The sequence below is a fragment of the Symphodus melops genome (genome assembly GCF_947650265.1).
Source record: "Symphodus melops genome assembly, chromosome: 15".
NCBI lineage: Eukaryota > Metazoa > Chordata > Actinopteri > Labriformes > Labridae > Symphodus > Symphodus melops.
The window spans coordinates 19,461,946-19,488,335 of NC_136705.1; the positions used below are offsets into that span (position 1 = coordinate 19,461,946).

At 40.1% G+C, this 26,390-nt stretch overlaps 1 protein-coding gene across 1 annotated transcript; it reads right to left on the reverse strand.

Moving 5' to 3' along the window:
* On the reverse strand, positions 1 to 26,390 carry spock2 (SPARC (osteonectin), cwcv and kazal like domains proteoglycan 2). The gene is made up of 10 exons (XM_079363412.1): positions 26,020 to 26,390; positions 13,041 to 13,086; positions 7,082 to 7,196; positions 6,617 to 6,722; positions 4,523 to 4,631; positions 4,228 to 4,362; positions 3,344 to 3,562; positions 2,546 to 2,608; positions 1,542 to 1,673; positions 1 to 989 (listed from the first exon to the last, which is right to left on the reverse strand). Exons 1-10 carry the CDS (start codon positions 26,206 to 26,208, stop codon positions 844 to 846), a joined length of 1,260 nt encoding a protein of 419 aa, XP_079219538.1. The 5' UTR covers positions 26,209 to 26,390; the 3' UTR covers positions 1 to 843.

Sequence of the window (26,390 nt, forward strand, 5' to 3'; positions counted from 1 at the left end):
TTGTGTATGGTGGCCAGCTTGGCCACATAGACCAGATTATTTTATTTTTTTTAATAAACACAATAATTGATTCACATCATGATACGATATGCACTTGTCAACCAAGCAGCATTTTCTGCTAGTCTTTCAAGGCATTGATAACGGGACTAATAGGTGAAGATCTGTCTTCTGATACACACATTATTTACAAGCTAAGGAGTGATGCGTGAGAAACTTTCTTTTAATAGGTCATGAATGAGACAGAGCACTACTGTCACATATGAGCTGAAGCATATGACATGAAAACAGGAGAGTCAAAGGGTGCTTTTTAATGGTCTAAAGTGGCTTCCTCTCTTTTTCTGACTCGAATCAAAACTGTTTATCTACATTTTTTTTAATCTGTGGAAATAAAAGATGAACAAAGCTGATTTAGAATATTAAAATGCACCCAGTCTTTTTTTTAAATTTTTTTTTTTAATGCAAGCACCTGCAACTGCTTAGTCTCCATTATGTATCAGCTAAATCTGCTCAAAGATGATTCAAAGGACATAAAACAGAAGAGAACATAGATTCACAATTATGGGGGACACATTTATGGACTCAAGACCCATAATATCCTGATAGTGATATTTCCCTGTCCCTTGCCCAGTTAAAGAACATCCTATAACATTAAACACTCCCGTGACATATGCATGTTCCCTCTCCACACCTGTACAACCCACTCACCCGCCTGTCATAAGCTTTTTTTGGAGTATGTGAGCTTGATCACATCCATCTCTTTAGTAGGTTCTGTATATGTGTGTGTTTGTGTGTTTGGGACCATCAAAATGCTCTTGCAGGAAGGTTGGACTGCATGTTTGGCTTTTACCAGATATAGCCCCCATCATCCACCTCTCCCACTTCTCCTTCTTCCTCTTCGGCCTCTTCTGCAGTCTCCTCAGCTTCTTTCTCTTCCTCGTCTTCCCATCCAACCCCGCTGCCAAAATCACCTGAATATGCCATTTCATCATCTGCAGAGAGACAGAATAAACATTCAGAGATGAGGAGATGCAACGGGATGGAATTATCCACTGAGGCCATCTTGTATATTTCCATAAATTCTGTGCAGCGTGCCTTCTTCTCAACTTTAATGGAATCCAATGAGAACTGCTGAAATCAATTTAAAAACATAGACTGCAAAAGAGGGGCATGTGTTTGACTTTGACTGGATTTTAATAGCTATTTCTAAACCTTGCCAAGGGACTCATTCTTATCAGCCGCAGGTTCAATCCAACCAGCCCTAATTTCTCTTGAAAGACTTTTCTCACAGCGACAGGCAGGCTTTAGAATGCAAATGACTCCGGACACATGAATGTGGCACTGGTCCCTGCAGTGAGTTATGTTGCAGCAGGCCTCAATCTTTTAACATAAAGAAAGCCTTGTGCAGAAAGCATGTGGGGGTGCTGTGGAGAAGTGGGCCAGTTCACAGCAGACATTTTGATTGTTTCTTTCTTTCTTGCAACATTCAGCTTTAAAATGTGAAATGTCTTTCTGTACTGATGGTTAAAACCTGTAGGACTTACCGCAATCAGGCTTGCCACGAATCCTAGATCCGGCTACTTCTCCTCCATTTTGATCGACACACCAGCACTCCCCCCTCTCACACTGCTGCTTCCTGTAGTAGCCGTCCTCGTCGCAGCTGGGGATGAATCGGCCTGGCATTCACAAACAAAAACACAAATATACAAGAGTCAGGTACGGTAAGCGAGCTTATCTCACATACCACGCAATCTCTCCAAACCCCATGATTCATGCCTCATTGCACATGGCACACAGCCCAAGTAAGGATGTAATGCATGCAGCATATGTGGCAGCCAATTCTGTATTCTATGAATACAAATATGTTCACGGGGCAACTATGGGTGAATAAGTATTGAGTTAGCATATTGCAGTGTGTTGGGGCAGCTTAGGGGTGTATTGGAGGCACTGTGGGAGGAAGATTGGAAAGTTTTCAATTTCTGATATGAAATACAACTTGTATTCACACATAAATGGAGAAAGCAAGGGACAGGGCTCAACATAGTGTAGTTGCACCTTCAACCTAACCTTGTAGGACACCAGACTGCCATGCTCTTCACAGATGGATGGGTTTGTAATGATGTAAATAATAATTGTGACCAAAAAAACATGGGTGATGGCAAATAAGGCAGGACAAAAACAGAACTATCCGCCCAGTCTTTCATGAGAACATCTGAGTGTTGGGTTGGCAGACTGCCCCTTGCTGTGTCCTTGGAGAGTCCTGACTCACAACCCAGTGAGCAAGCCAAAATCTGCAGTGCACACATGCTTACACACATGTTCAAATACAAACACACACACTCGCATATTTCCCTGCATACATGTAGGCTATGACACACTGCTGGTTGTTTTCCTTTGCAGTCTTTCAGCATCAAGCTCTAATCCACAAGACGATCAGATCAGACACTAATCCCTGCATCCTGCTTGTCATCTGCTCCACAAAACCCATCAACCAAGAAAGACGGATCCATTAAGGCTGCAATTCTCACATGAGAAGTCAGATACCTACCGAACTTTCTCTTGCCCCCGTCTAGGACTTGGATCCTCTCGAGTTCAGTCAGGCAGGGGGGCTCTTAAAAAGAAGAAAACACTATTTGAAAGACCTCCACAGCTCGGCATAGGACACTGATTACAACCAACCAAAATCTGCTAAAACAATTCATTTCACATGGTCGCCCTTTCCCTTTGACATTCCACCCGGGATTAAGCTCCAATTTTGCAATTTCTCGGAAGGACTGACCTTCGTAAGTAATAGTCAACTAACTCCAATCCAACATTATGTTAGCTCGGATGTAACCAACTCCTTGCTTATATTTTGTTGGCTAGAATTAAATTATTAGTTTATATTTGTATCTTGTTGTTAACCAAAGCCTGGCTTTTGTTATCTTGAAAGCAAATTCCTTGCTAGATGATGATGACAGAGGACAATTTCCACCGTTGTGTATGATACATCAACAGTCCAAACTAAATGTTTTCCAATTATTTTAAACAATTTAAAATATAATTTCCCTTGTATGTCCTTTTAAAAACACACACGAGCTTGTATCCCAGACCTACTTTCTGCTTCAATCATTGGCTGACAGGCAAAATCTCTAAAAGCTGCGAGAGAATCAGACTGTCACCCAGCTGCAGGTATGTTTGAAGCTCCTTTTGGTGACCGTTTTGAACCCATAAGGGGATACTAGGATGAGTGGAGAGACAAATAGTGAAAGACCAGCACAGAACAGAGTGGTAACAACACCTGAAGGCAAGCTGAGCGCCTGAAAACACACACAAAGTCTACAAACCTCACATCCACAACACTCACTCTCTCTCCAGAAGCAGAGGCACCACTCAGCGGTGGAGACTTTGCCGTCCTTGTAGGAGTCACAGGAGTTGAAGAAGGGCCGAATGCAGACCTCATACTTATCCAGGTTGATGGCAGCCAGCTCAGCCTGGTCCAGGTACAAGTCTCCATTGGTGTCCAACTTGGAAAACATCCAGCCTATAGAGTCCTTACAGCTGGCCACCAGGCTCCTATCCAGCACTGCAACAAACAAATATTGTTTGTTTTTTTAATCAGGAAACAGCTGCACTAATGGAAAATGAAACCATGCCAGCCAAAGATCTCCTGTTTCTAATGCAATTCCTCTATTATGTTCTTCATAATGTTACCAGTTAAATAAATGTTCCTCCCTGCAAATGTGGATTTAGCAGTTACTAGCCTTTTCCATCGAGACTTCACAGGCTGATTAAGATTTGTTGCTTTTCAGGAACTAATTTATTGCCAAGTTTGGGTTGGAATAGTATCCTGATCCATCTAAAAGTATTCCAGCCCTGTAAAAGATTGCAACAAAGGTTTCTTTGCAAAAGAAGAGCTCCAGAAATCATGATGATTGAAGCTGCACCAGCAGAACCATAACTTTTTTTTTCTGATGATTTATTTTTCCCATCGACTTCTTTTTGCTATTCCAAATGTCACAAGAACCTTGCACTATTAATGCACATCTTCATTCTGTAGTACCAATGGGCTGTATGACATTACACATCAAGTGTTTTGTAGCATATAATCCCAATGTCAGCCATCATCCATTGTCTACAGAGATATGACTTGACAACTTGTTGAGATGTTGTTTTTAGTTTAGTGCCTGTAACTTTAGTATTCTAAACCTCTCTAAATGCAGTAAGGATTCATTTAATAGTATCTCTAACCCGATGTAGAGCCAGCTGCAGTGGTTCTTGCCCCAGGCTTGCTATTGTTGTTCTGCTTGGCATTGGTCTGCAAGAGTTGGAACCAGTCCCTCAGACGCTCTCCGAGATCAGCCAGATCCTGTCCAGTGCAGCTCTCTGTGGAGGCAAGAGAGATAGGAAAAAACATTTTGTCATGATGGTGACTGTTGTAAAAGCCATGTGTGAAGAAGAAATACAGAGTTAAAACATAATTGGGAAGCCTGCTCTTAAAAGAGATTGTCCTAAACAAATGAATTTTTGCCATGTTTTATCTTACCACGTTTACTCTCCTTGGACGTAGGGGCAGCTGTTGGACAAGGACACAGACCTGAACACTTCAGGGTAAGATCCTTCCCAGTCAGACATGCTTGCTGTTCCAGCTTGCACTGCAACACAAATGAATAGCCTACAGTACATCAATAGGAACTTACAAATCCACACCAGTGATTCCAACAAAGGGACACAAAGGTGGGGAAAAATGAGTTATTACCGCAACACATATCAAATATTCATGATGACCATCTACATGCCTTAATTCATATCATGCTTTTAACCTCTGCTTGCAAGCAAGGTCACGAATAGGGATCCAAAAGACAACGCATAAATCAATAAACACATGGGTTTCTGTCACCACAAGCCACCACTCGGTCCTTGTGAGGCCATATATCATGAATCTTTGTCTCCTTCCCCCCTGAGAGCACTAAGCTGTGAGTGTGCAGGGTCTGTGTCACTCCCTGCAATGCATAGATCATCATGTTAGCAAGTCTAAGCTCTGAATACACATACCAACACCTCACTGATGCACATCATGTTTTACATAAGATCTTAATAGTTTGTTTCCGTCAGTGTCCCCTGTGTGTGTTAAAGTCAAGATTATTTTAGCAGTTTTCTCTAACATATGTTATAATAAGGCATGCAGAACAGTCAGCATGTACAGCTGAATCCACACCTACATGAGCATGATTTTCACTCTTTCTCCAGGCGGATGCAGCGCCGCTTCACTGCCAATAATTTGCGCCCTCCACCTACACCCAGTGATTATTTCTACTGACACTCATTTTCTTTTTAGGGAAATGCACAGGTTCACTACACTGAAAGAATATATATATATTATCCAATATGTTGACATTTAAACCTTTATTGTTTTTGACTATCTCTGGAAACTTTTTGAAAAACACAATGTTGACAAATTAGCACCTCATAAAGCACACAGAGACGCATATATGGAAGCAAACCATTGGACACCTAATGTAGCAAATGAAAGATTTATTCCGAGTTGTGTTTCTCCCATCCAACTAATCTAGGTCCAGTGTTCACTTTTTCAAGCCAAAATCATCTCGACTGACTCCACTTCTGTTCATTATTAAGTTGATGTTAACCCAACTTTGTGTTTCTCACCGAAATACTTTTATTATCTTTACAATGAAACACCTGTCCAATAAATGTGAGAGGGATAAATTGACACAGGCTGGCAGCTGGGTGTTTGGCCTTTCACCAACTCCTGAGGCTCCAAATCTGTTTTTTTAACTGTTAATTGATCCAACATTTCCAAAAAGGTCGCCAATTAACCTCTCAAAGATTGTTTTCTGCACTTTCTACCTTGCATTCTTATTCTACCACGTCTGTGTGAGCAACTGGATGTCAATTAATTTATTTTGTCAAAGAAGACAAATAATAACAGGTGGTCTGCTTTTATTTCTTCCCCTTAAATGTCTTTCTTTAATTTTCACGCCTTGGAAAGTTTTTACAGGGGTGTTGGTTAAGACTGAGTCTAAGAATAGTACCTATCTGCAATTTAAATGGCGTCTTAAACATCTCCTTTCATGTGAGGTCTGTTACCTTTTGGCCCCCTCCTCCTGAAGCTTCACTATTTATCCTGCTCTACATTGATCTTAAAATCTCTCTGCGTTCTAAACTCTCTTAATTTTTTAAAAAGCATCTCCAATAGTTACTCTGCTTTACCACATTTCCCTGAGGCTTTCTAAGTTATATCTGCGGCAGTTCGCTTGCCTGCTTCCATCGCTGCAACACTTGTTGATTTACAGCTTGCCTGGCAAACCAAGGGGAATCCAAAATGCCTGTGTAGGGGTGCTTTAATCTACCTTATCTGGTCAAACCAAATACAGATCACAGCACTTCGAGATAGTATGTTTCTTTCATTGCTGATTATGAAATAAGGTTGCAATCAATTAAATGATTTCAATAGATATTTTACATGTTGGTCCATTAATCTACCTAATGATGAAAAGTGTGCACTTGTGTAGTGACATAACGTCTCTGTGTTATTTAACCTAATTCAGACACCGACCCATACTCAGTAGTATACCATAACATTTTCCAGTCACATGGTTATGTATTTGTTTCAGTGTACCTTGGAGGCGTAGTTGTGCCCATCGGATCCGCACACCGGCCCGGTGGAGGAGATGGGACAGGGCTGACAGTTTCCATCAGGAGACCTGAGAGCTGGCTGCTTCAGTCTGCAGGGCAAAGGAGGTGCAAACACTTCAGCCTCTATATGTCCAACTGAGACTGCAACTGCCGAGCTAATTCAAAGTCCAGACACACCTGGACATGGAAAAACAGCCGCCCTCCATGTGGTGTGAGTGTATAAGCTCATCATTAAACACAAGCAGTCTTACTGCACTGGTACACAAACAGATTTTTATTAATACAGCTATGGCCGATAGGGAAACTGTTTCAAGACCAGCACAATCGTTTTACTACAAACGTGGTTGTCTTGACCTCATGTAAATGTGCATTAAAATGAAAGATTTTTTGATGATGTGCTGTGTTGTGGGAGTAAGTCAGCTCGCGCCCTGAGGCTGCAGACGCTCACCTGTGTTCAAGTTTCTTGCGGTTGACGCACACAGCTCTCGAGTAGCCCTGGGCGATACACACTTTGTGTCGGCTGCACTTAACCTTTTGACAGGGGTCCTTGGTGGTGTCTACATCTGGGGGAAGAAAATACAAAATTAAATGCACACTCCTGTAGTGTACTATCGTTCAACTTTACTACATCTCAAATCCCAAACCTAGATTTTTTTTCCCACAACAAACTTAAGCCTAAATATTGAGACCACTGCAGAAATGTTTTTCTCAATATGTCCATTTTGTGCTGTAATGCAGGTAAAAAGTATCATTTCTCAGTATTCACAGGGATAATCAGATAGGTCTGCTGTGATAATGCACATATTATTTTGATATATGTAAAGCACAGATAACACAAGAAATACAAAAAAATGACCTTTTGTATCCTGGAGTACAACAAGTGTGTTGTTTTAATTAACACAATGTACAAATAATCCAACAATGTAGTAAAGAATCAATGCCTCTTACTGACAGAAATGAATATTTCCAATGCACCTTTTCAGATATTTTATCTTTTACAAATGATTTAAGGCCTCAAATGATTTTTAAAGTTTGAGTTTTTTAAAGGCTCCAATTGTCAACTCACAGACTGCCAACTTAAAGGTTTGATGTAGGTGACCTAATATGTAAACTTGGCTAGCTAAAGCCTACATTGCTAGCTCCCCCTGTGCCATCCATCACACTCCCTGCGAGCAGCTAATGTTTTACCCTGTGTCAAGGCCGCACACACACTCATATGTCACAACTGTCTGTTCCTAGCAGGCTGCCTGGAGTCCAACCTGGATGTCACACTACATTCCCTTCATGTCCCCCAGCCTTTATGCTATCCATCAGTACAGCACACAGAGATACAGCTTATTCACAGAGATGCTTGTTTTCCTCCCCCTGCTCTTACTGTATCCTGTTTTATGGCACCGTTATAATTTATCAGTCAGGCTTAGGCTCTCCTCTCTTGTCCTCTCCAGTGGCTGAATGCATTAATGCTGCCCACATCGCAGGATTATCGAAGCGAACTGACAGATATCTGATTTGAGAAGCAAATCCAAAACAATACACCCCCCCTGTCATGGCTGAGCTGGTTGTATAACTGACTGACTGCTCTGACTGGGAAACAGTGCAGCTTGGAAGCATTAATGCCGAGATGCAGACTCCTCATCCATTCAGACTGTCAACAATGGAGCCTTAGTCTCACTTATACCAGTTGGCATTGATTGTGTAAAGTATCTCACACACATCTGCCAGCTCCTTGTCTATCTCCGCCTGTCATGTTCTTGCTTTTTCAAAACTTACAATATCTTTATCCACTTATTCACACAAAAATATCTTTAGAATCAAGAGCAAAAGCAAGCGTTCCAATACTTTCTTAAACAAAGCTGGAAAGAGAGAACGTGTAAACAGCACATTAGGTAGGAAGATACAATGAAAATTTAAACAACACATTTTGCAACCCATCCAAGAACCATTAAGTCAATACTTAAGGAAATGAAACCAAAAAGAGCACACAGACAGAGAGCAGATAATCCTGCTTTCTAATAGCAAAAACATTCATAAATAAATCCTGTCTGTGGCGAGAGGCTACAATGCTGGCACAGCTTTGTGTTGTGAGTACAGAAGCATAAGGTGGCTGCCTGAGCCTCATGTTAACTTAACAGGCTTCCACGGATTAAAGCAGCGCCTGCAATGATGACGTTTCCATAGCAACAGGCTCTTCGAGGTCTGGGGAATCATTTCTGGGTTGACTGTGATTTGCAGCTCAATCTGTTGTTTCTCAGAACTCTCTCTCTCTCTCTCTCTCTCTCTCTCTCTCTCTCTCTCTCTCTCCATATCTGAAACCCCTGTTGTGCAATCATGTCTATCAATCATCTATTCTTCCTTCTTTTCATCTTCTTTTGTGTTCACCTCCCTTTAAACATCTTCACCTCATATCTTGTATCTTGGTCTTCACCCCTCGTAGCACCTGCACTACTTCAATTCTTACTTGTCCGAAGTCTCTCTTTTGGTTTTAAACTAATGCCTGCAGCAGAGAGCCTCTCCTAATTAGGCTCCCCGCGCTCCAGTCTAATCCAATCCAGATTTGCATGTGGTTTATCCCAGAAGATTGAGGATAACGAAAGCAGAGCCCAGGCCACATCCTCATTATCAACCCTCTTATCTACTATTTACCCACTCAGTCGCTAACATCAGTATTATCTTGTTAGCAAGGTAGCAGTGAACCAGACATGACTCTGGCATGTCTGTAATCTGTAGACCAGTTAATGAAAAGATTTTAGGTTTAGGTTTTCACCATGAAAGAATCAATGAGCTGTCAAAGAAAAGTAGATTTAGTATGAAAACTTAATAGTGCTGATTATTTTCTAGCTACACTCAAAGATGTAGCAGTTTAAGTCATAAATGTGTATACTGTTGTTACATTTTATTCACAGCCCGACAGTCGAGCTAGCTTGATGATAATTTATGTATCTCGCACCTGGCCTGGCCGTTAAAGGTAGTTTCTAACTCTTTTGGTCACTGCTGTTTTGTCACTGTTGTTTTTCTGAATTTGTTGGAATCAGCACAAGGTAGCCTGAGACAGGAGAGTGGGAGGGAGCGATAGTGGACACAATTGTAGAGTAGGAAAGTCCCTTGAGGACTGTAGTGGCTCGCTTTCAAGGTTGAGAGTCGGAGTATTCCAGACACAAAATGTGTAGAGCGTGTAAAAAGAAATGGAAAGACCCCCTGGTATAGGTCTCTGAATTTTATTGGATATTGTGGAATATGCTGTGTCGAGGTCTTAGAGAGGGCAGACGAAAAAAGGCTTCCTGATGCTTTGAGCTGGTTTGGAGATAAATTAATAGACACCTTAGCTACCAAAGCACCAGCATCTATCAATAGCCTGAAGAGGTATCAAACTCTAGACCTTGTGGAGTGTGGACTCAGCGTGTTTCCATATCACCTTGGTGTCTGCCATTGATTCAAAGCCATTGATTTGCCAGGAGGTGTCCATTCACTATTCACCTGGCTCTCTCTGGCTGAGATAAGCTTTCAGGAAAACCGAGGTACACTGGAAGGTTCGTGTATAAAAGCATCAGGTCTTCTGTGAGTGCTGGTCACAAACACTTACGAGTACGTTTGTGTGTGTATAAGTCCAACTTTACAACTGTTCTCTAGCAGTGGTTACTGTCTTTAGACGAGGTGATTCAATCAGCTGTCTGATTGATGAATCGACCAACGAGATCGACTGCATATTATCCTGACCTCTCCCTCAATCAGCGCAGAGCTGGCTGAAGTGGAGTGTGGGGCCTGAATGCAAATTTCCACCTCAGCATGAATCTGGCGCTGACTGCCTGTGTGTTAGGAGCACTGACAGTTCAAAAGCTCTGTCTTCCTCTGCACAGCGGTGAAGTGGTCTTGGCTGAGAAATAAGGCCTGTAGGCTCATCCGAGCTCGCAAAGTAAAGACATCACACTGATTTAAAGACGTCTCAGAGGGACAAATCTCTCTTTTGCTGCTTCGCTTCATTAGGCCACTCATAAAGGAAGGCAGATCAATGAGAGGAGATAGCCCATTTTTGCCAGGATGAGACTAAGAAATAGATGAATGAAGGGCTTTACTGTGTGTGAAATGAAAGTGTGAAGTACAATTCAGCTGACAACCTCAGGCAATAATTTAAAGCCTTCTAAAGTTTTATAAAAGATGAACACGCCGTGGAGAACTTATACTGATTGGGCTGACTCAGGACCCAGATTTGGCGAAGTATTTCAACTCTTTTGCTACACAAAAACGTAAATATTTGACTGCTATGTGAACCCAAGGATTGTGTTCAATGTGTTTAACTCTTATCATCCATTGCCTATGGTTTTTAAGATTCTAAAATACTTGTGAAAGACTAATGCTTGTGGTCAAGGTCTAGAAGAAAATAGTCATGCCAGTATTTATAGAAACTAATCAATGTGGAAATAAACATGAAGAAAATAAATACTGGCATATCATTTTCGTTAGTTCTCTCATTTTTTTAAACTGACCGGAGTACATGTGGCTCCCTCTACATCTCACTTAAAGAGAGAGCTGTTTTGGTTGGAGGGGCAGGGTAACTGTTTAATCACTATCATCTTCTTTTCACGAGTATGTAGCCAAAATTGTAGTCGAAATTGAAGCTTCATTAACTGGCCAACACTCTCAACAATATAGTCTGTCTCTGGTGTTGTGTTTCATGACTTTACAGCAGTCTGAATTAAACTTTTAGCTCCAATTGGTGATGTTAAAAACAAGTTAGTATCAACATGTCTGGGTGATGCCTTATCTTTCTATCGTTCGTGCTGTCCAGGTACTTCACTAATCATGCATATATTCTCATGCTAAAGTGAAACCTGTGCACAAAGTTTTAAGTGCACCAACGTACGGGCAGAGGATTATGCTGACTTGTAACCTGTGCTATCTTTCTACCAAGGAAACAGCTTTCTTTACAAAAAATACTGACGCTTCAATTTTAAATTCTAATCCTATCACACCTCCTATACCAGTCAACTTTCTTCCTCCCCTAATTTTACAATTTCCTTATTATTAAACTGCTTTAGAGTTGACAAGAACTTTACTAATGTCAGTCACTTTATACTGAATCAGGGCAAATTAGCCGGCACCCGTGTCTCACCCTCTTCCCAGGCTTTTACTTCTCTCTGTGGCCTTTCATTCGAAACCATAATTAGTCCTTCATTAAGCCCTTGGAAATTGTGCTAATGGACTCTGCTATTCAGCTGACTTCCTTTAAGCAGCAAATCAAGCAACAATGACTGAGGACATGACTCTGTCATGACTTCATCTTGCATGGGCTCAATTAAGTCGCAGAAAGAGTCGAGGAGAGGGAGGCCTCATACAGTCCGGCTGAATGCATGGCTACTGCTCCCGAGTGCAGGAGAAAAGCAGGAAGTAGAACTAAGTGGTGATGGGTTGATGTCGAGTCGATGTTTGGTGCTTCCTTGGGCAGGTACATCAGACGTGCTGAAGCAGATAAAAGTGTGTGCTAACATCTTTCAGCCCCTTTTTATGGCTGAGGAACTTCTACAAGTGTGGACCCCAGTATTCAAACACAGAACATAAGCAGCACGTTCTCATTCGATGAACTGCTGACGCTCTGGGAAGCATCTGAGTTCAAATGAAGGCCACATATTCTGTCTCCATGCTAAAGTACAAGCTAATGACATCCCGTTTAAATTAATCATGTGGCTTTGCCTTTACTGCATCAGCATGCATTCAGTGCAGTTATAATAAATACATCTCCTTATTTGGACTTCTGTTTGTGTCTCAAACCAGAGAGCAAACTTAAACATTATGAGAACATTCAAGTATGTTTTGTGTATAAAATGTCGAGATGGTTTAGAAAATAAACTTCTGCCATAGACAATGTTTGGTGTTTTTCCAGCTTTATTTTTAAATCCACTATATTTGTATCATATCTAGTCGTAATTCACCCAGCCAGATTGTCACTGTCTCCTTAGTGTATTCATGCTGTCTAGCATTTCTTTTCTTGTGTGCTTGCCCTGTTTTGAACTCTGTTTAGATGTTTGGATTCTGCGGTTTTGCCCTTGATGGATTTTATTGCCCTTACTTACTGCCTCTCTGTATATGACCTACAAACATTGAAGTAAAGAACTTGTTATTACAAACACTTTTTTCTGTCCTTGACTCTCCACCGGTTTTGAATTGTTGACATCTTTTGAACAGGGTCATCAGAGATATTTAAGTTTGAGAAAGCAAGGTTTGCTTCAACATCAATACTCATTTCCTTCAATGCATTTGAAAAAAAAAAAAAAAAAAAAAAACATGACATTGTTGTGTGCATGAAAACGAAGTATCTTTTAATATGTACGTGCTGTTTAAAAATGCACATATATGCACCAACATAAGTACGGAGAAAAAACAATCAGAAAAAGACGAGATACTGAGACACTTACTGTCATTAGAACCTTGATTTTCATCCCAGGTACGAACATAATCATCCTGCAGAAACAGAAAGAAATCAATCAAGTTTTTGCAGCAAAGAAACCCACAGCAGGCTGATATGAACAGTGATGTTGATGGCAAAACACGTTATCACCCATTTATCGTCATATAGAAGTGACATTGTTTCATATTGACATATTGATTATTATGTGTACATTAGTTTTGCAGTGTGATCATTAGCCAAGTGAGTCTCAATAGACAGATGGGAATGAACCGTGGCTGTGCATCTGTATGGAAATGAGCCCAACAAATCTGCACCGGCTGCATATATATGCTTGACATATGGCATTGTCTTCCAAATTCTTTGTCCTTTTTACAGTTAATTATAACTTTAATCATTCTCATTAAAATGAGCTTGCAGAAGGAGATTTTAAAGCAAAAAGATTGAGAGAGCAAATGGACAGAGAAGCGGCGATAAAGACACAAAAAGACAAGGGTATGAGTCATGAATGAAAAAGACATTTAACAAAGGCAGCTTTATAGAAAAACTGGCGAGAACTGACCTCTACCTCCTGGTGAAATGACAGCAAAGGAGAGAAAAAAGGGCAGTATTAGTGAAGGAGAAAAAAGTAATAGTAGGATACAAGGTTTTAGGACATTCATTGTAAGCCCCATATTCATTTAAACACCCCTGAAACGTTCTTTATACATTAACCATAGACAACGAAAATCAAAGTTAAAGTACCAAGGTTAAAACTTTTAAATCTTCACATACTGTGAGGTGATTTTGAAGTCTTTTTTGGATGAGGTAGCAAATCACAGAACTTTAACTTTCTTATTGATGTATGGATGAAGAAATATGCTATTTTAACTTTTTGAGAGAGAAAACCAAGAAAAATGCAAAAAAAAAAAGTAGAGTAGAGTAGTAGAGTAAGAAATCTCTCTTTTGAAATAATCGGAACTGTTTGAACTTTGTCAGACTTAAGCATGCAAATATGTTTCCTTCAGCAGCATGGTGTGTATTTACTAGTAAAATAATCCTTCCTCCTAATTTTGCAGTCTTTCATGTTACTAAAATAATCTAGTTTGAGGTTAAAACAGACGTACTTCCGATTGGATTTTTAAAAAGGGTTTCCAGGGGTGAAAGTACAGATGAAAATGTCTCTCTGTCTGAAATATTAACCATGAGTTATATCAGGATATTTACAATCGGCCATCTTCTCTCCTCCTCAGCGATGACTTACTCATCACTGTAAACATTTACTGTACTGGAAGCGTGTGCCAAACAGCTCCCCGGAAGGCGATAAATCCTGACACATACGTAAAATTGGCAACCCTCATGAAAGCAGAGACCTTCCTCTTTGACCCTCACAGTTTTATTTCACAGAGGTAAATATTTTCATGACTGACATGGACTGCATTTGAGCTCTGAAATCCACCACACTTTGCTACTCCTTAGCCTCTTTACCTCCTACAGCACCAAACCGGCTCACTGATGGGAAAAACATTTCCTCCAGTGAACTTGCATGTGACTAAAGCTTGTCTCAACATTCCAGTTTAGCTTCCTGAATCCTTACTGGTTAGGTTGTTCAACCTTGTTAGGCCTGATGGAGCCGCGTACGAGCAGGACAGGACCTCAAACAGTTTACGACCTGGCCATTAATCTGACGCCTCCCATGCCTCCTTTATTGATGCTCCAGCTCCTGCATTATTTAGCAGCCTTTCTGTATTTGTGTTTCTGCCAGGACCGATGAAGAAAAGTGTCCTGCTGCGGTGACAGGACTGGAAATCAATGTTTTCATAAAAGACAGGCTGCAGAAAATGTATTCCGGGAAAAATAAATCCTCCTGAGTGCACAATGCAAGATGCGCTGAGCACGGTGACAAGTTTGGCACACAGCAGAGGAGTTATATCACTCAAAAAATGTGACTCACAGACCGAAATCCTGGAGAAAAAAAAAACGCAGACATGATTAGAGGAAGGAAGCTTAGAGTTGAAAGCACTCGGCTGTATCCAGGAGCTCTGTGATTTACCTGATAACATCACAAAGATCTCCTCCTGATAAACAGAGCCGGGAAGCTTATAGCCTTGGCATCAAACATCGCACTGCTCACCTCGCTGCCGAGTTAAAAAAATAATAAATGACAGATTACAATCTGTCATATGTGAGGGGTGACATTAGGAACTGTGTCTATTGCAAACACAGACACGTGAAAAAGAACTGCATGGGGACTTCAAACACTTGCAAAAACACAAACAAATATTTTGCTTTTCATTAGGATCCGAAAAGGGAAAAACAGGAAACTCGTTGACTAGTGTATGTGAGTCTATCTGACAGCTGTTGTGTGTGACTGACAGGTGTGTCAAGGTAAATGTCAGCAGTCAGAATCACTCCTCTCTGTGCTCATCCCGAGGGGGTTTATCTATGGTGACAGCAGAGTGCATCACTACCTCATCAGTAAGAAAGGACACAGTAATAACGCTCTCATGTGGGCATGCGAGGGAGATGAGCAGATGAAGCTTTACTGTTGACCTTTTCTTACAAATAATGGAAATATCAGAGGATACATCTGCATGCTTTATAATCATAAAATTCATACCTTACATTCCTTAAAAGAGCCCTTACTGTGTGGTTGTACATGTAGTCGTGCGTATCTTTCCGTTGTAGTGAAACAAAAATATTATACTGCCTTTTTCTTATTGTACAAAAGAGAGGAGGGATTTAATTCCTTACTTTTTTTCGGCACAACAATTGAGTTTAAAGTTTCCTGTTGGTTGGCTAAAGGGAGAGTTTAGAGAATTCTAGAGGACAGTGGAAACAGCCAGAAATCATTGAGAGAAAGAGTGGGGAACGTCACGCCCAAACAGGTTTCCTCTGTGAATCTTCGCTCCTCCACTAGTGGCTAAAATACAGTTGTGAAAATTGCGTTTGTAATGTTACAAATAGGGACATCCATTACATAAAAACATGGTGTTTTCTTTGGCCCCTGGGGGAAACAACTGTTGCTTACTTTCATCTCTGAAGAAAAGTCGCAGTATAATGTATGAGCAGGCTGGCGAGCTGTTTGATTAGACAGTCACCTGCTTTGCAGAACAAGATGGAGTGCCGTTCTACCCTAAATGTCCTCCTCACTCTAATCTCCCTCCAGGCTTTCTCGAGGACCGGGCTGCATGCCCAACACTTCTTCAGAGGTCCCTTTCTATTTCATCCTTTCGCAGTCAACTCAATGACAGATAAAAGATCCTTACGCAAATACAAGAACCCTCCAAAAGGAACCCTCTAAATGTCACTGCGAGAGGAGGGTGCAGAGAGGCTCACCGTGTACAATTAGGAGTTCTCTCATTGATGGAGAGCATCAGTTTGCTGAAAACATCAGAGTTTAATCTCTGAAGAGTTTTAAGGAATTCAAAGGATTTTTTTTTTTTTTAGAGATATTAATACACTGGAGATATTCTACACTGAGAAAAAAGCGTATGGTAGCAGACTGCTAGAATAAGCTCTGTTAGATTCTGATATAGTACAAAACATACATGTAACTCTTAAATCTGATGAGAAAAAACGGAAAAATGTAAAAAATTCCATTGCCTTGAGGTAGTCTTTAGCAGCGATGCTACACATAGCATCATATTACTTCCTCCCACTTTGAAAATTCACATAATAACTGTTCACAGCTTTGGATTACGGATCACATGAGACGTGCCTGAGATGAAACAAAACCCCCTCAACAATATTCTCACCCTATATGTTCTCCTCTTATCTTCTTTCACACTGGGCTGCAGGGCATGAGAAGCAAGCCCCCTGATTCCATATTTCTGCATGCACACAGAGCTCTGAGCTGAAGCATTGCAGCGCATAGAGAATCAAACATCAAGACAGTGAAGAGGGAGGCTTATGTAAGAGAGCTGAGAGGACCGGGTAATAAAAGGTAAAGCAGGGGTTAGTACTTTTGGGAACCGGATCGATAGACAAAATAGGGGTGAAGAAATAGCACTGATAGAAAAGTGAAGTTTTCACCTGGTTGGGAAAGATAAATAAGGGGTGTTGTGAGTCAGAGGAAAGAAGAAACATATTGTTAAAGACTAAATTAAGCTTATTTTTCTGTTTCCCTTGAGGCAAAGCAGCAAGTTGTGTGTCAGGATCTTAAGGGCATTTTTGTGCACAGAGGTTTGCCCCTCAGGGTATATGCCTTTGGATAATACAATTGTTGCTGTGTTTAGTCTGAAAGGAATACTCAGGGCAAAAACTGTACTGATAACATTGTTATTTTGGTAATATATATTTTTTTTTTAACTTGAATTAAAGATTATTCGAAACCACAAAAAAATTAAAGCACATCCTGTGTAAGGTTTCTGTTACAATGCTACCATTTTACCCTTCTATAATACACTTTATGTTACAAATAATTATTTAAACAACAAAGCATTTGGCAAAAACCAGAGCTCACTCTTAAAGGAGAAAAACAATCAAAGTCCAAAATGAAAATTCAAAAAGATTAATGACAAGAAGCCACGAGGAAATTTAACAGGGGTAGGTAGATATTTCTGAGAATGACATAGAGATATATAAAAAAAATATACATAACTACAATCACATGTGAAATGTAATCCATGAATCTGTGGATGTAGATTTTGTGCATAAACAATAGATGTACCAAGTTGTAAAAAAGCAGTAAAGAACAAGTCTCCTCGTGAAAGTCATTTAGGATGAATAATTGATGTACTTCTTCCGCTTCAGTTTGCAGAGAGATTACAATTTCTACCGTACAACATTTGTTGACAGATAAACAGACATATTGTCTTCACTGGACTTTTGGATCATAAATTAGTAATTGCTTTCCTTCTGAAGCAGGTCGACAAAAGGTTTTAATTAATGTCTGCATTAAATTGCACTTATGTTGTACAGATTATATTGTGCATTCAAATTACCCGCATTGATCAAGAAAGGCTCTTATTCCATTCTTAACACTAGAAATGAGTGATGTCAGAAACACTGTAACAGCAGAAAAGGAGGGGTAAGAGGTTTCATACACAACCTGTCGGAAGATTGCTCTTAATTATGTAAATAGTGACAAATATTTGTAGATCACTGAATGGATATTTAGAGGCACATGGCCACAAACTGACTCGTTTAACTGGGCGGGAAAAACTAAGTCAAATTTTCTTTTGTCCTTTTTGTTTGAAATAAACACAACCTACAATAAAAACACAAACACAGAATACAAATTAAAATCTACTTTAAAAAGCCTCCGTTCACTCATGCCAGCCCTTTACTCACTATCTATAAATAAAAGCTGCCCTTGTGCCTTTTAGAGCCCTGCGGGGAATAAGAAAACAGCCGGCAACTCACAGGAGAATCTGGTACAAACAACGAAAACCTTCATACTTCACTGAAAACACCAAGCTCCACTGAAAAACAGACATGAACAACAATGGAAAAATCAATGAAGTTGCCTTGGTAAGGTCTCCAAGAAGAATAAGAATCAGCCAATGATTTAAGACAGTGGAGCCTAAGACAATGAAAGAGAGAGTTACAACCTGAGCAGTAGCAACAACACTGGGTGGAAACTATGAAACCTGGCTAGACTTGGAGAAAAGACAGACGGGATGCCATTACTGCTCCCAAACAGTTCCAGTGTCCAAGTATGCTAAAAGGCACATTTACTGTAGTGTTAAATCAGAGGTTATTCATATATTATTGAAAACACATATTTTTATTACAAATCCATTCTACTTCCTAAATTTAAGAATACTATGAAATCCTCCTTAACTAGCTTACAGTGGCTAAAGCTTAGCCCAACTCTTAATCATGTAGTTTAAAACTATTCAAGGGTAGACTTGCTAAATCGCTTATTCTGACTTTAATGTAGTTAAAGTTGTGATTTCAGAGAAGGTAAACAACTAGCAAGTGCATTAAGCTAACGTTAAATGCATTATTTATGTATTAAAAATACATGGTTTACTGTAAAAAGTAGGTTTACCATAGACTTTAAATACAATTTTTGATGAAATGGGTCCTGGGGGTTTTACAATTAAATAAGCTGTCTTTGACTTTTTTTTAATTCAGTTGACGTTATTAAAAAAAGAACCACAAGTTATGTTGTTGAAAATAATCACAAAATTCAATTTGAGTAGGACTGCTTTTAACGTCATAGAGTCAAGATGTAACATCTTTTATTGTGTACTACATAGTGAAATACAACTGCCTGCATCCAAAACTAGTTTTATACCTATATCACATTGGGTATGTAGGCTAATCCTAAATCATGTGTAAATGTGTTTGAGAGAAATAACCACGTTACAAATATTGGTAGAAATTTTTAAGAATGAAATAGGAGCACACTTTTTGCGTTGCAGCTCTCAGACTTACCGTCTTACGTCTGTGTGCAGCTCACCAACCAGCCAGCTAACAAATAGCATACAGTTGAAAGAACCTGTACTGTAACACTAAACACTGCATTACTAAGTTGTCTAATAATGTAGTATGTTGCTAATGGCATACTTACCAATAGACCTATATTGTTTGAGTAAGTAGTCGGCATTACATCAGTCTGCAGTTTTAGACACAGCCTGTCTCTTGTGAACAATTATAACAAGCTTGGGCTGCTGAACTTTCAACTTTCCTTCATCCCACAAAGAGCAGCCGCTAATGTTAGCAAGCTACAAAAAAATCAGAACACTTGTCGTTACAGTATGAGACGATTTCCTTTTCTTTGTAATTTGTAACAGTGAGATGAAATTCCCATTTATCTAATTGTCACAATTCTTTTTTTTTTGTTTACAAAGGGTAAATAGGCTCAATAGCTTTCAATAGTCTTCAGTTGCTAAGCTAGAAATAAAAACCCTCGAGTGTATCTTTCCATAGCTCTGACTATGAGACCCTCTCAGCTAACGTCTCCTTTAAGAAAAAAATGCAGCTGGCTCCTTTCACTGCTGGTCCCCGTGTGTCTATCTGAATGAGTATGTGTATTTCTTGATTACAGGAAACATTTTCTCAACAAGCTCACACTCAGGTGCTAAAATATCCTGTTATTTTCAGCCACTTATGACTTTTTCAAAATCAAATCTTCTTGTATCTGCTGCTGCTGTTTCTATAGTAGGTGCTGAGATTACGCTGGCAAATAACTCATTCTGGCTCAAGCCCAGAGGTGATAACACTTATGTGGCAATTACTGTTTGGACAGCCACTGCTTAGAGTTATTGTTAGTTTTGAAAGAAAAATAGTGTGATTAATTGAACTTGCCGAACAGAATAGTTGAAGCCATGCATGAGAATTTAAGAGCAGTAGTGCATTTTAAAATGAGAGTTAATTATGAAACATGTACAAGTCTTGACGCACCACTCAGACTAGTTAGGGTCTTTTATTGTTGCCTACAAGGGCCAACTTACTGTGTATGCAGCTTCTTAACAACAGGAGGGCATTGGATGTATCCCACAAAGAGCTCATTATAGGCAGATTCATGGATGTCAGGTGTTTTCTGCAGCAAACAACCTTTTTGGCATACCAACTAGATGTGACCAACACAGAAGCAGGTCATTCTAAAACGTCATGAATTGGAAATGCAGAAATTTCCGGCATCTGCTCGCCGGAATATTGTACAAAAAGGATGTTTCACTTTTTAGTGCAGCTGTAAGTCACATATGTGGAGATTTCTAAATGAATATTCCATTTGCTATATTGCATTGGCAGATATTTGATATCTAACACCTTTCTTCACCTCCAAATAAATCCTCTCTCCCTGTCTCTCTGCGGCACCTGTGCCCTTCAGCTGTGGCTATAGTACTGCAGTGGGAAGCAGCTGTAGCCTTGCAAGCAGTGAATGATGAAAGGCTGTTTCTTTTGCTAAACCCCTCTCTACTCAATTACAGCCCACCTAGGCCCCTGTAGCCAGCCAAGACACCCTGCAGCCCACCAGCAGTCTGTCCAAACCCCCAACAATCGAACCATCTCCTCCAAAACGGTTGGACGCACTCCATCTGCATGTGTGCAGCCTCATAAAGAATCCTGAGCACGATAAGGGACAGTCCATGCCAGAACAACTTCGGATGGCTGTTTTCAGTTTGTTTATAGATATTGTATCTGTCCCAATCAAATCAGCCATGAATAAATAAATAATAACAAAGCATGCTGAGATAGATTAAGGGATTTCTGAGAGGCTTTTGTCCTCACTCATAGCAGTAACACATCTTGCAGTCTACTCTAACTTGCAGAGGGGCTAGTCAAGTGACTGTGTTGAAAGAAAGACAGAGCACAGAGCTGGCATTACAATTTACAGTTCATGTGGATAGTCTTTAATGGAGTATTTGGCTCCAGTTTTACAAATGCTATTACCACAATTACATTATAGTATGCAATGGTGTGAAATGCTCACATTTAGTACTGACAGCTGCACACAGCGTTAAAATTCAGTTGGATTGTGGCCAGTTTAAGTTCACAAGACGCTAAATAAAGTAAAAACCTCCTGTCAAATGTTCCCGTCAGATTGCCAGAACCTTCTTCAAGTGCTTCATCCATTCTGCATATTTAATCCCCAGGAACTGGGGAGGGATCTGATGTGTTTTGTTCTGGTACAGAGTGTTTTCTGCTCTCTCAAAATGAAGTGAATGGTTAACAGGTTGTTATCGTTGGTACAGGGTGATCCAGAGCTGCTTGACTTTAGAGGCAAAGATACAGACAGCACTGGATAGGAGGCGGAGAAAATGTAAAAACGTTGAGAGAAAAAAAATCATAGAGCCCTTTCTGCATGCATGCCGACAATAAAAAGCTTCCCACTTGGTGAACTAGTATATTCCTACATCCTAATCATCATTCATGTTTTAGGCTTATATCTGACTTCATCTTAAATCAACAGGAATAAAACATTGTACCAATTTCATGGCTTGGTGATTTCATGCACAGTATCCTTTTTGTGAGGGAAGTTGAGCAAAAAATTGAATTTACTGTTGATTTGCCTTTAGCCGGCATGGCAAATTGGATCTACTGTGCATAAAAATGCAGCAGTCTCCAGCCACATAATTTTCATACTAAATTGAAAATAGACTGCTCAGATATTGGGGAGATGATCCCAGTTGACATGCAATTGTCCCTTTAATTGAGTCCTCAAATTTCATTGTGCAAGTCAATTTTATTCTAGTCTTGCTTCAAACAAAAAGGAGTAGCTACATAAAGGACAAGATGATGTTTTAATTATTACATCTGCATTTTTCTATACACTGTAGTTCTCACTATTTATTTCATACGGTGTTCATGTCAGAGTACATATCATGTCTAATTTTGTAGGGTGGTAATAAGTCAGAATTTGAGAGTTGTGCCATTTTCTCAAATGCACTCAGGAAAATATCAAGATAATCTAGGGAGGACAGCATCAGAGATTCTCCCGACCTGGCTGTTCACATGTTTCTCACAGACGGAGACTATTTCTGTCAGAAGGTGGGAGGTAAGACATGACGTAAAAAAACAACACAGAGGTAGCGGATGAAGCAACAGAGTCTTCTACATGAAGTTATAATAACAATATTTGCCTTTATTTCAACGCTACATAAAGTCCAAAGGAATGACAACATCAACAGAAGAGCGGAGAACAACATTCTGGCGAGCAGAAAACATAATACAGGGGTTTAATTAAGTGCATGGAGATCGTAGTGGTTGCGGGCAGACATGCACTGTGCAGCAGTCACGGTATATTAACGTCACTCCCCCTCTTATTGACTTGAGGTGAATTCTCCAAAGAATATCATGCAATGTTCTCACATCAACCCACTCGGACTTGCTGCAGAAAAAATACTCTGGCAGGAGAAAACTCTTTTTTCCCCCAAAGATTTCTGTGAGTGTGAAAGCCCTATTGGTTGCAATTCCAGACAGAAATACTAAAAAAAAAGTGCAAAATCAATGGGGAAATATTTCCAAGCAATAACTAATTAAATTTAATTAAAGATGCTGAATGTGATGTCTTTTTTAATGTATTTTATAGCATTTTTTCCACCTTGTAATAATTGATCAAAAAGCATGAAGTTAGTCAGGCCACAGGTTTTAATACATTACTATGGCTTGCCTTGGCTGCTCCCTTGTTTTCTTTTTGCTGGATTTGCTGCATTAGTGGAATGAAATGTTGAGTGCACCTGTCAGATTAAAGGATTGAAGGTATCCCATTCTATTATTTGTTGACTGTAACTGTTAAATCTAATCGCCTTGTCTTCCTGTGAAATAGATTAAATTGAAGTGTGGGAGATTTTTTTTTTTTTTTACTGGAAGTGAAAGAGCCTCTTATCCTGATTCTGCCTTTTACATAAGAGAATAAACATGAAATATTTACAATGAGCGTTCTGCAGCCCACAGTATGTATTGTGTGTTTTTTTTATGCGTTAGGTTTACGTGCGTCTGCATGTGCAAAAGGGAGAACGAAAGAGCTCGTCTTTCATGTTGTGCAGCTTTGATTATTGCTTTTCTGTGTTGAATTAATATTCAACGTTCAGCTCTCAGAGGACTGTGCAAGTCAACATCAATTTGTGTAATCTGAATACCTATAACTGTGTCCTCTGCAGGCTTTTATACATCAACCAAACATTCCCTGAGACTGAACTTCTGCACATTCCCCACTTCTTTTATTTAATCGTTTTTTTCTCATCTCAAAAGATAACAAAAAAGAAAACGCAACTAGACGCTCATTTATATTGAGCAGAAGAAACATGAAGAAAACTGAAATGATGTCTAGTTTGAAGAGGTTTGAATGATGTGACAACAATTCTGATAAAGGGTTGTTTCCTCAACCCTGAAGCTGGAGCCTTATAGGAAAAGAGTCATCAAACCCTCAGTGATACATGTTCCATTTCAACACCATAGCACACAAGCTGCTGTTGCTGTGGCAGCAAGCTGAAATCAAAGCTGTTTCCACTGGCGATTCCCCCGAGGAGGCTAGCTGGTTTGTTTCTCTGATGTTTCTCCTGTCATCATCATCCTCACCAGAGACACACCACCACCACCACTACTCCGTCCTTTAACTCAACAAAAACACACGCAGAAGCAAATGCATGCTCTCACACACACACACACACACACACACACACACACACACACACACAGATTAAGACAATCACCTCTGGGAATAATGATCATGAAAGAGATAGAGTGTGGCACTGTAGGGGGCTGTTTGTGTCACACAGCAGCAGCTTTGATGTTAAATTGAGGAAAAATTGAAAAGAAGAGCAGGCGACATCTCCACACTGGACGGAAACCCCTTAAGCAATGTTAGGACGATGATCCAACTTTCCCTTAATTGGTTTTTTTTAATCACAGGATGCTACACATATTCCTTAAGTTTGTTTTCTTTTTTATTCACTCATGAAAGATGGGTTTTTCTCTCATCTAAGGCCTGTAACTTTGTGCTGAAAATTATAGTGGAGTTGCCACTCTGACTAACATTTTGGATCAAAGCTGTGCAAATACATACAGCAGCATCCAGAGAGTTATAATCCCACAATCATTCTCATTTAATCTGTCCATGTGCACAATTTCATTACCTCCCTGAGTACAGTTCCAGAGGACATTCTCTAATCAAAGCCAAAGTTAACCATCTCCAGTAGGGGGTGGCTGCCAATTTTCACACACATTCACCTTTCCTTCAGGGACATCTACAACCTGGGATTTAAGGCGTCATATAAATGCAGATCAGAAACGACAGCACAGCCTCTAGGGGAGTGTTATCACATGTGAAGACCCATCCTCTCCTCCTGAAAAGATATCTTATTGTTCACATAAAGATGCTCAACCTAAAGCTCACATTGCCAATCCAATAAATGATACCTATCACGTGCTTGCAGCCACCCCGGATCAATTAAAACCCAATCAACAGGACTTCTATGGAACATAATCCGACTGCACTATTGTCCAAATCCTGTAGGGATCATTAGTAATCATTTCACAGAGCTGGAGGCAGAACTACACATCCATACATTTAGCGACACAGCCATACATCACCGTGCACACACCCTGCAGGCTTTAATCAATCCCTGCAGCCCAGTTCAGTCTGTTCAGTAGGTGAATACGCACATCAATCAATCACCGCCCCCTCTGCTCTAATTGCTTAATTCTCTTGTTTGTGAAAATCTCCCGGGACACGTCTGGAAACACATCTGAGGTAACCCACATTAAAAGCAGTATGATGGAATAGGTCTATTCTGCTCCTGTGGTGCAAGTGGGACTACAACATTTATTGCTTTAATTGACTGAGGGGTCATAGACTAAAAATATTAGAGGTAGTACAGTAGCATTTATATGGTTTCTATATGTTTATTTGTTTTATTTTGATTTAAAAATCCTGGGAAAGCTTCATCTTTTCTCTCTTGGTGGCGCTCTGATTTAAAAAGGCTTTAGACACCACAGATATTTAAGAGGAATCCATAAAAATCCAGTCCGATTTTAGCTTTAGGGCAGCAAAAGCTTCTGTTCTTTAACCCTACACTTTCCAACACACATTTGCCTTGCACATATTTCCAGTAGGCTAATTCTTTGAAAACAAAACAAACAACTCGGGCTGAATATAAAATATTGAATTCCTTCAAAATAAAGCAGTAAAGCATTTCTCATATTCTATTTCCATCGTCTGAACACAGATAACAAAGGTTTACACATACAATGAATTTGTATTGGTGTTTTTGGTGCACATGAAGGCTAGTCAGACCGGATAGATGAAATAAAGAAACAACATTAACAGCATGTCAAAGTTTGCTAAATAAAATAAATGATAAACAAATGAATATGACAGTAGCCTATGTGTATTATGTCAGTTCTAGGGTTTGTGTGGTATTTTTGAATCTTGTTTTAAAAAAGCTTTTTTCATTAAGAGTGTGTTTTTGTGTTCCTCCTGTGTTTGTTTCAGCAACAGCTCCAAGTTTGGTGTATTATCGAGGTAAGAAGGAGTGTGGTAACTATATTCACGGTTCGTGCATCCTCGTACCGCATTAACGCGCATCTCTCAGTCAACGCGGCGGACTTACGTCTCTGAAGCGATTCCAGTGCTTGATCTTGCGGCTGTACTGTGAAATGGTGGACAGCCACTGCTCGTCTTCCATGAAATTGCCCGTTTTTTCCGCCTCCTTGGCGCTCTTAACGTCGGTTTGCAAGGTGGACCCCGCGATCATCACCAGCGGGACGAGAAGGCACACGATATCCGTAATTCCCACCATAGTTAGCGGACAAAAAATACCTCGTGCACACCGGCTGTCGGTTCACTTCTTCTGGGAGGGGGGGAAGAAGGATGCTGAGGCTGGATGGATGGATAGAAAGTACTAACTGATTAGCCTATAGGATGCTCCTTCTGCTGCTGAGAGAGGGAGAGAGAGAGAGAGAGAGAGAGAGAGAGAGAGAG

What these genes read in the sequence shown, in the direction of transcription:
- spock2 (XM_079363412.1), bottom strand. Translation starts at nt 26,208, where the DNA reads ATGGTGGGAATTACGGATATCGTGTGCCTTCTCGTCCCGCTGGTGATG. An exon ending in AAATCAAGGTTCTAATGACA is followed by an intron (nt 7,197 to 13,040) that starts GTAAGTGTCTCA and finishes TTCTTCCCCCAG; the next exon opens with ATGTAGACACCACCAAGGAC. An exon ending in TGCAGCTGGCTCTACATCGG is followed by an intron (nt 3,563 to 4,227) that starts GTTAGAGATACT and finishes TGTTTGTTGCAG; the next exon opens with TGCTGGATAGGAGCCTGGTG.